Source organism: Bubalus kerabau, chromosome 7 (genome assembly GCF_029407905.1).
Source record: "Bubalus kerabau isolate K-KA32 ecotype Philippines breed swamp buffalo chromosome 7, PCC_UOA_SB_1v2, whole genome shotgun sequence".
NCBI classification, from domain to species: Eukaryota; Metazoa; Chordata; class Mammalia; order Artiodactyla; family Bovidae; genus Bubalus; species Bubalus kerabau.
This window is the reverse complement of record NC_073630.1, coordinates 15,572,216-15,582,411: the sequence shown is the minus strand read 5'-3', so window position 1 is coordinate 15,582,411 and position 10,196 is coordinate 15,572,216. Positions and strand designations below refer to the sequence as shown.

The 10,196-nt window shown below is 41.6% G+C and overlaps 1 protein-coding gene across 1 annotated transcript in view; it reads right to left on the bottom strand.

Moving 5' to 3' along the window:
- Window positions 1-519: 519 nt before the first annotated feature.
- The window catches only part of GRID2 (glutamate ionotropic receptor delta type subunit 2), a 640,427-nt gene continuing 630,750 nt past the window's right edge, over window positions 520-10,196 (bottom strand). The window contains exon 12 of the mRNA XM_055587659.1: window positions 520-684. Coding sequence (XP_055443634.1) covers window positions 600-684 — 85 coding nt within the window. The 3' untranslated portion in view covers window positions 520-599. The remainder of the gene's footprint in view (window positions 685-10,196) is intronic.

Sequence of the window (10,196 nt, the reverse complement as noted above, 5' to 3'; positions counted from 1 at the left end):
CTAAACTACTAAAGAAAAAATTCAATATCCTTTGCATTGGCAGAGAGTATCAAGTGAAAGGGGAGAGTGAAATCCATGCTTATTTTATAAGTCCCATTAGACTACCTCAAATTTTGAATGCCTACCAAGATAACTTCCAGGAGCCTAATAGAGGTGAATCAAACTGCAATTTGAGCAGGACTAACTCCTGCAAAACAGTATACAGAGGCAGCATAGTGAATGAGAATTAAGGCATTTTGACTCAGGAACCAGAATTCAAATGTCTGGCTCTACAATCATCGGCTGTGTGGCTTTGGACAAACAGCTTTTCTGCTCTGATTTCCTCACTTGCAAGATGAATAAACACATTCCCTGGAATTGTTACAAGGAGTATAAGAGTTAATATTTATAACATTTATAGGGTGCTTAGGGCAGTGTGTTAGCACAAGAGTAAATGCTGGTTTTGGTCTTGAAGAATAAACAACATTTCTCTTAGGTCATGCTCACTGATTTATTATTTATTAAGTAACTACTATATGCTAAGGGCTTCCCCAGTGGCCCAGTGGTAAAGAATCTGCCGCAACGCAGGAGACACAGGATATGAGGGTTCAATCCCTGGGTCAGGAAGATCTTCTGGAGGATGGCATGGCAACCCACTGCAGTATTCTTGACTGGAGAATCTCATGGACAGAGGAACCTGATGGGCTGCAGTCATGGGGTCACAAAGAGTCAGACACAACTGGAACAACTGAGCATGCACTATATGCTAATCGTTGTTATACAATGTTATACAATAACTTTGGCCAAAACAGGAAAGCTCAGGAACCTCTAAGAAAGGTCATTTTTGAAAGTACTATATAAGTGTGTTTAACAAACAGCATTTTCCCCTAGACAACTAATGCCTTTTATTTTGTTTTGAAACAGAAATATGATTTCAGCACTCAGATTATTCTAAACTGAGAGATGGTTTTACTTCTCTTTCTTTTCCCCATTCTTGGTGGAGTTGGTTCTCTCGAGGCGCAGTGCACAGAACACAAGCAATATGTCAACGGATATCATTGTCAACAACAAAAAAGGTAGAAAAGGAAACGTTTATTGTTCCTCAATACTTAGTTGAGAACAAGTAACACATTTTAGGTTTTCACTATGGTGGACTAGTGGGTTGCCCCATCCTGACTGTGTTTTTACCAAATGAATATAGAAGAAAGCAGTATTCTATCAACCAGGCACTGCCAACATTGCTATGAAAAAAATGTGCTTATATTCTCTAAAAGGACCTATCATTTAATGCTTTTTATATTTTAAATGATAATTTGATCTGGGAACATTTTCATCATTTTTATAAAAAGCCCAGTCTATGTATATTAATGCAAATTAAAGTACATTTCCAAAGGAAGCAATATTAGATTTTCTGTATCTAGGACTCCATATTTAGGAAATAGAAGGACTTAAATAGTTGGTGATTTTATTTCTTCTTCCAACAGATTTGGCCACCAAATGAAAAAAAAAAAAGTTAATTGTTGGTTGTACACATGCCGCTTTTTTCAGGTTATCTTAAGTTTTGGAGTTTGAAGTAATGACAGAAGGGGGAAAATTCCATTTGATTAACTAAAGCCCGACACCACTAGGAAACACTGGACAAACAGTGATTCCTTTGTGTAATCAAATGAATACTGAGAGAAATGGTAGCTTTGTACACTGATTCTATCTATTTAGTGTGAGAACAATATTCTTTTTCCTCTGGTCTTCATTTATTTTTTCCTCCCAAACTCATCATTCACGCTTTCCTCTCCCTGAGCCAGCGGCCCTGGTTTCTGATTTAACAATCAATGCTTGTGATTTGACAGTGCATCTTAGTCTCAAGATGACAGGTAGGGGGGTATCTCATGAACTCAGACTCTATTGGTATTTCCAAAAGTTATACACATACCTGCATATTGCAGCATCGTTGTATTCAGTACTTGGATGACTGCACTTCAAAATGAGTTGGTGGCAAAGATTTATTTATTGATGTTTAGTGTTGCTTTTTAGCCATACAAAAGTTTTTATTAAAAGCTTCACATTTATTCTGCTATCTTCCAAAGGAGGAAAGTTTCTTTGTCAGGGCAAAAATTAATTGTTGGCAATGTTTTTTGTTGAACTTTCTCTGAAGTTTGCCTTAAAAAAAGATTTAAAATAAACCTCCGATAGAGCATCCTGACATCTTTATTTGTTACAATTTGTTTTCCTACTAGCCTGATACACTTCCACACCAAGATAAATAAGATCAGGCCACAGCCTGTTGTCTGGGCTGTCAGTGACAGGATTCTCCAAGTTTATCCCTCTGCAGAAACTTGGTGAATCCAGTTCAAAAAGGAAACGATGTTTTGTGATTTCAAATTTAATTTTACTTGAGAAAGCCTGCGAGATTTTTATGGTACTGATTTCATAGATATCAAATTTTATAGCATTTTATTTGATTAAGGAAAACCAAAAACTACTGACAGTCTGGCAATGTCTACAGTTCAGCTTGTCTTAATCTTAGCAGAAAGCAAGTAATTTTACACACTTATGAAAATGGCTTATAAAATAGATGAGCAAATCAGGAATATGAGCCTAATCTTATGACTAGTTCTTTTAAGGAACAGGCAAGAATTAGAGTCAGTAATGAGAGAAAAGAAAGGGGAAAAATGATTCATGAAGAATTTAGTTTTTTCCAGTTATAGAGCTGGGTGCTCTCATACGTGTTAAGTCAACTATTCTTTCCAGCTATCCTCTGAGGGAGAGCTATTATTGGCCTGGTTTTTACAAATTAATGCCTTGGGATTAAGCTAGTTTGAATAACTTGCCCACAGTTTCCCAGTAGAGAGAAGCAGAGCTCTGATGCAGATCTAAGGAGGTCTTAACTCTTAAGCCTATTCACATGATTAAAAGACTTTTATATAGAGTGAATACCTTTGGGAAAAGTTAAAAAAATGGTTTTGGGTAAGGTAAAATTCAAATGGCAGTAATGATTAATGGAAATTAGCTTTCCTGCTTCCTGGCCTGAGACATCCTTACTGTTATGTCAGCCCTACACAGACCATTTACTGCTGAAAACTTCAGAGGGTGAGGATTATGCATTGATGAAATCTACCAGGTATCAGTGCAAATGGCACCAACAAATCCGATCACATTTGGAAACTTGATGCTGAGTTCTAATCTGTGGATACTTATTGATCATTATTAATAGTTGAAAGAAAATTAAAAAGAAAAACATCTCTGAATTTTTGGGGGACTTGGGAAAATCCTTTTCCATGGATATATATTTGTAAATAGGTAGATAGGTAGGTAGAGACAAAAAGGTAGATTTATCTAAATGTCTGTATTTTCATTACTGGAAATTAAAGTGGAAATTATCCTCCTTTATTTCAATAGGGAGGCTACTCTGGAAGCAGGTATTTAGGGAAAATTTTTCCAATAGACTATTTTGGGACTATCTTGTAAACAAGAAAGCCAGAGCATCTTTGAGTGTCTCATAGCAGGGCCCAGGCAGAGAATTCCTGTTACTTTGGTACGATGGGAGTACATGCAAGGTGAGCTGAAGGACCCACATGCTGATTCTGTTTGGGGTTCTTTCAAAACATAAAGAAGAGTCTAAAAGTGCCCATCTTATGGAAACAAGATACAGCATCATCTGTATATCAATGCACATAGCTGCATTACCTAAAAGTGACCGACTGTTCAGAGAGACAAATACAATGAATCTCAAACAGGCACTCTAGAAATCCTCTCTGGTTGATGGTGGGGTGTTGTAATAGCAATAAAACCCCTCAGATCCTTACGAATCAATAAGCACATTGATTTCAGTTGTAAATGTAGTAAAGATATGTTGTTAATGCTGCCAAGTCACCTGCATCTTTCCCTACATTCAAGCAAATCTTTCCCTTTTAATTGTAGTGTTTCTTCCACATTCTTCATTTTTTAAAAAGTGGCCCACATGTGCATGAGAAAGCAAATGTTTAATTGGGGTGTATTTTCTTAGCATCATTATGAAGAAAAGGTAAGAAAAGGACATTTGTACTACAGCAGTGTGAGAAGCTGTCCTTTTCAAAAACATTTTTGCAATGTGGCCATTAGCTGCTGATGGAGTTGCCATGGTTATAAGAGGTCCACTGTGGGAGAAATCTTCATTTATTATCAGATTTTGACAGCGGCAGTCAGAATGCTTGATGGGGGGAAAAATAAGAACAACAACATAAAAGAGCCTTGGCCATTTTAGCCACACAAAGAGTTGAGTTATAACATTAAAAAATATTCAACGATAAAGTCATGGGTGAGTTGAGTGCCAGGAAAAATCTTGCTTTTGAAATAATGTGTATTCCTGTAAACAGCAGAGGCCGAAAATGATAGCCTACTCAAGAAACAGCCAAGAAATGGCAACAGGCATAAACCTACTGAGTTGAACATGATATAAATTATTTCATGTAATAGTTTACAGTAGTTCTGCTGCTTTTTTCTGCGTCCTTTCTCATGCAAAAATCTCATCTAAGCTACAACTTTAAGGGTTACTGAGCTTCATGTGTCTCTTGGTGTTTTAGTACAAGGAAAAGCCTTTGTATTAAATCTACCTGAAAGCCCTGGAAATATTCTCATGTAAGAAGTGTAATAAATCCCATTACATGGGCCTCACTAGGCTACGGATCCACATTTTCCATGGAAAGTCTGTGAAATACATGTTAGCATTCTTCCTTGGTCTTAGGACCATAGGCGGAATTTGATGGTTTTTTTTTGTCTCCTTGGAATAACAGCTGATTACTCTTGAAGGCTACGTGTTTAGAGATGAACCACAGTTTGCCTCCAGCCTCAAAAAGCACAAATATTTAATAAATTCTGAAGCATTTATTCGTGGTTAGGGCAGGAGGAGAGAAGAGACCGCTCCCTGCTGGATTCCCACGTGAACATGAACCTGTGATGTTTTGGAGTTTGTGAGCGGTGGTGAAGCTTGCTACAGAGACAGCGAGCTGACAGGAATGAGGGCCCTCACGGCTCAGACTCTGGGGGATGAAAGCTGACAGATGAATAGAAAGAGGGCTGGTGGTGATGGGAAGTGCACAGTCATTTAGGCAGAATAAAGGCTAAATGGAGGATCCTGAAAGAAAGCCTGCACACCTGGAAGGAGGCTCCAAACGGCTCGCTCAGGGCTTTCATGCGCGCTGCGTCCCTGCACGACTCCAGCTATCTCCGGCCAGGGTCCAGATCAGAGGGCCGCACCCTCAGTCCTGGGACATCTCTTTCCTGGCCTTCCTTGTGTAGCTTCATCAGTTGCATACAGGCGCTCAGTGTCACTAGCGTCGCCTCAGACTACTTGGTACTTGCTATCTGTCCTCCGTACCTCGCCTTTGTCCATCTCTTTTTGCACTCTGATGTTCATCGTCTTTACTCCGTGGAAATAACTCTGCTGAGGGCACTAATGACTCCACTGTTGACTGAAACAGATAATTTTCCGTCGTGACCTTCTTGGCCTTTTCTCTCTTAGCCCCAGTGAATTCCCTCCCATCTGACTTGCTCCTGTGTTGTTCTCATCTGTGGAGCAGGGCAGAGAGGTCAGGCATACAGCTAAGTTTCTGCAATGATCCACGAGGTGGGAGTAGGTCAGGAAACTGCGACTTAACAGTTCAAGAAACTTACTGAGGGTTTCCCTGGTGGCTCAGTGGTGGAGAGTCCGCCTGCCAGAGCAAGTGACATGGGGTTGGGTCTCGGGTTCCAGAAAATTCCACATGCCACGGGGCAGCCGGGCCTGTGAGCCACAACTCTTGAGCCTGTGATCTAGAACTGGGAGCTGCAACTGCTGAAGCTCGAGTGCCCTGGAGCCTGTGCTTCTCCGCGGGTGGGGCCGCCGCAGTGAGAGGCCCGGGCACTGGCTGGAGGGTGGCCCCCTTTCCACCTCCCCACACCTAGAGAAAAACCTGCACAGCAGCAACAAAGACCCGTGCGATCAAGGATAAGTAAGTAAATACAATTATTTAAAAAATAGTGCACATAAAAAAATCTTCAAAAAAATTAAAAAAAGAAGCTTACTGAGGATTCTGGCTCCTGACCAAAGACCAATGAGTCATTTCTATGGCCCAGGATTGGCAGTTATGAAGGCTTTACCTTGCAGGCTTCACAGAGGAAAGGTGCCCTCTGAGACAACAGACCTGGTGTACAGCCAACATACTGCAGCCTCTGAGGGGAACTGTAGTTGAGGGCTCAGCTTCCAGGGGCTGGCCATGCTCCTGTGCATCTCTGCATCCTTAGCCCAGTGCTCTCATTTGGGAGCCTCCCTCCAGCTTCTCTGCTGAAATCTCCTTCTGGGAGGAGGAGGAGGAACCCTGAGGACACTTTCCCCCACCCTAACTCACTTCTCAGTGCCTTTCCACTCCTAGTCCTTTTCCCTCACCCTCTCCCCAGCACCCAGGTCCATAAAACATTCAGAGCCTTTTACCTGGGGACCCCTCAGCAGTAAGCCGACCCAGCATCTATGCTGATATAGCTGATTCCTGACCTGCGAACCATTCCCTGTGGGAAAACTGGGCGAGGAGGGAGAGGGTTGCCCTTTTTCCCATTTAGGTCTTGCTTGTGCTACTGTAGTAAGTGATTTTAAAGGCCTGGCTACTTGACTGTTACTCTCATTTTTGACTTGTTTCAACCGGCTATTCTCACTCCAGGCAGCTCAGCTTTCTCCGGCTTGCTGAGCTTTTGACACCTACTCAGTTCACAGTAGGAATTGGAGTTAGGATTTTTTTTTTTTTTTTTTTTTGACTTCGCTTTGTGGCATGCATGCAGGATCTTAGTTCCCTGATCAAGGATCAAACCTGGGCCACCTGCATTGGGAGCGCAGAATCCTAACCACCAGACAACCAGGGAAGTTCCTAGTGCAAAGATTAAAAGTCAGTTTGTTTGAGTAAAACAATCTGAGCTCTTCTTGATCACTATCCAGACTGCAACAGACTTTTGAGCAAGTTTCTGAATTACTTTCCCAGGATCCACATTCCTTGTTTGTCTTCAGTCTTGTGCAATTTTTACTCTTCCTAGGAGATTTATTCTCCCCTATGAATTTCATCACCACATGGAAGCTAGTGACACTTAAGTCTTTATTGCCAGCCCTGATCTATCTTTTGAGCTCAGAATGATAATTCTGTCTCTGAGAAATACCTGCTTGGATGGTTCAGAGACAACAAATTCATTTATTCATTCATTTACTCATTACTCATTCATGAATTTAATATAAATATTTCTGGAGTACTTCTTATGTGTCAGGCTCTGTCTTAGGCCTAGATGTACAGGGGTAAACAGGAAAGCACAGTTTCTGATGTCTGGAAACTTGCACCCACGCACAATTGTAGAGACAGATGTTAAGCATGAACATTTACTTACACATGGACTGAGTGTCAGGAATCAAAGTATAGAGTGCTGTAAAGGGCTTTCAAAAGAAACTCCTAGCCTGGCCTAGTGCTTTGGAAAATGCTTCTCTGAGGAAGTGGGGGATTCTCAGGTGGCTCAGTGGTAAAGAACTGGTGTATCATTGCAGGAGATGCCAAGAGATGTGAGTTCGATTCCTGGATCAGGAAGATCCCCTGGAAGAGGACAGAGGAGCCTGGCAGGCTACAGTCCATGGGATTGCATAGTTGGACACAACTGAGTGAGCACACATGCACGAGGAAGTGAGATTAATAGGCGTTGACAACAAAGGACTCGTGAGAATCCCTTGGACAGCAAGGAGATCAAACCAGTCAGTCCTAAAGGAAGTCAGCCCTGAATATTCATTACAAGGACTGATGCTGAAGCTGAAATGCCAGTACTTTGGCCACTGGTTGCAAAGGGCTGACTCATTGGAAAAGACCCTGAAAGATTGAAGGCAGGAGGAGAAGGGGGTAACAGAGGATGAGATGATTGGATGGCATCACTGACTCGATGGACATGAGTTTGAACAAACTCTGGGGGATGGTAAAGGACAGGGAAACCTGGCGTGCTGCAGTTCAATGGGGTGGCAAAGAGTTGGACATGACTTAGTGACTGAACAAACACCAACAATAATAAAGGGCATGGGAAGAGAAAAGAGTGTCTCAGGCAGGAGAAATGGTATTGAAGAAGAAAGATAACATGGTTGGAACACAGACATGGTGTGATTCTGGCAATACTTGGGAATCCAGAAGTTTTCTGCATTTCTTTTCTAAACTCTAACCTGGAATCAAGATTGCCGGGAGAAATATCAATAACCTCAGATATGCAGATGACACCACCCTTATGGCAGAAAGTGAAGAGGAACTCAAAAGCCTCTTGATGAAAGTGAAAGAGGAGAGTGAAAAAGTTGGCTTAAAGCTCAACATTCAGAAAACTAAGATCATGGCATCTGGTCCCATCACTTCATGGGAAATAGATGGGGAAACAGTGGAAACAGTGTCAGACTTTATTTTTTTGGGCTTCAAAATCACTGCAGATGGTGACTGCAGCCATGAAATTAAAAGACGCTTACTCCTGGGAAGAAAAGTTATGACCAACCTAGATAGCATATTGAAAAGCAGAGACATTACTTGGCCAACAAAGATCTGTCTAGTCAAGGCTATGGTTTTTCCAGTGGTCATGTATGGATGTGAGAGTTGGATTGTGAAGAAAGCTGAGCGCTGAAGAATTGATGCTTTTGAACTGTGGTGTTGGAGAAGACTCTTGAGAGTCCCTTGGACTGCAAGGAGATCCAACCAGTCCATTCTAAAGGAGATCAGCCCTGGGTATTCTTTGGAAGGAATGATGCTAAAGCTGAAACTCCAATACTTTGGCCACCTGATGTGGAGAGCTGACTCATTTGAAAAGGCCCTGATGCTGGGAAAGATTGAGGGCAGGAGGAGAAGGGGACGACAGAGGATGAGATGGCTGGATGGCATCACTGACTTGATGAACGTGAGTTTGAATGAACTCCAGGAGTTGGTGATGGACAGGGAGGCCTGGCGTGCTGCGATTCATGAGGTCACAAAGAGTTGGACATGACTGAGTGACTGAACAGAACTGAACTGAACCTAAACCTATAGGTTTTCAGTTTTGTTGCAGCCTGGATCTCTAGCCCATAGATTAAAATATACTAATAGAATTTGCTATCTTATCAGTGGATCTTTAGGCCTGTCACTGCCTAAATGCCCTCTGCTTTAGCTCTCAGACATTCTTTCAGGGACCCTAGAGCATCCTGCAGTGACGATGTCTCTCTCCCCCACTGGAGAACTAGACCAACAACAGTTCTTATCCGTCTTTTCTCCACACTGGTTCCTCTCTCAGTTTCTTCTTTCATTTATCCACAGTCTCTTTCCTGGTAATTACAAGGCTTTGATTAAAGGATCAAGAGATAATCCAGTATAGAACAGAAAAATGACATACAACTTTGGGTTATTTTGATGGCTTTCTAGCAGTATATTTCATGAGTTAGGTATATAAATCTTTTCAAAAAATTTTTACTATAAAATATTTGATATCTACAAAAGAATATGTACAATGTATATTTAAGTTAAAAAACATAATGTGTAACCACATATAAACCTACCACCCAATGTAGAAATTGGTGGTGGTGGTTTAGTGACTCAGTCGTTCCAACTCTTTGCGATCCCATGGACTGTAGGGTGCCAGGCTCCTCTGTCCATGGGATTTCCCAGGCAAGAATACTGGAGTTGGTTGTCATTTCCTTCTCCAGGGATCTTCCTGACTCAGGAACCCGAGTCTCCTGCATTACAGGTGGATTTTTTACCAACTGAGCCACCAGGGAAGCCCCCAAATAGGCCATCAAATCATCTTATTTCTGTAACAGAGGTTGGCTGCCCCTTCTGCTTTCCCATTGCAGAGATGGCCTTTCTCTGCTTCTGCAGCAGTTGAGCACCTGCTTGAACATTCTACCTCTCAGACATGGCTTCTTGCAAATAGCATGGGGGGTGGTAGTGGCGGTAGTGGTTTAAAGCCAGGGTTATTTCTCCTTTCTGAGTACTACAGAAGTTTGAGAACAAAGTGAGTTTGGATGATAGACAAATTTCTGTGGGACCCATTTTGGTTCCTTTAAATATATATACCATGCCTTTATTATTTACATTTCAACAGCATTTTCTTAAACCGCTGAAACTGCCTTTAGCATGGAGGCTAATTCTAGTGGAGGAAATGTTTATATGTTGATAGACAGTATAAGAAGTGGTGGTAGTAAGTTCTTAAAATGGATTCTCCCTTCAAAGAAATATCCAGTCACA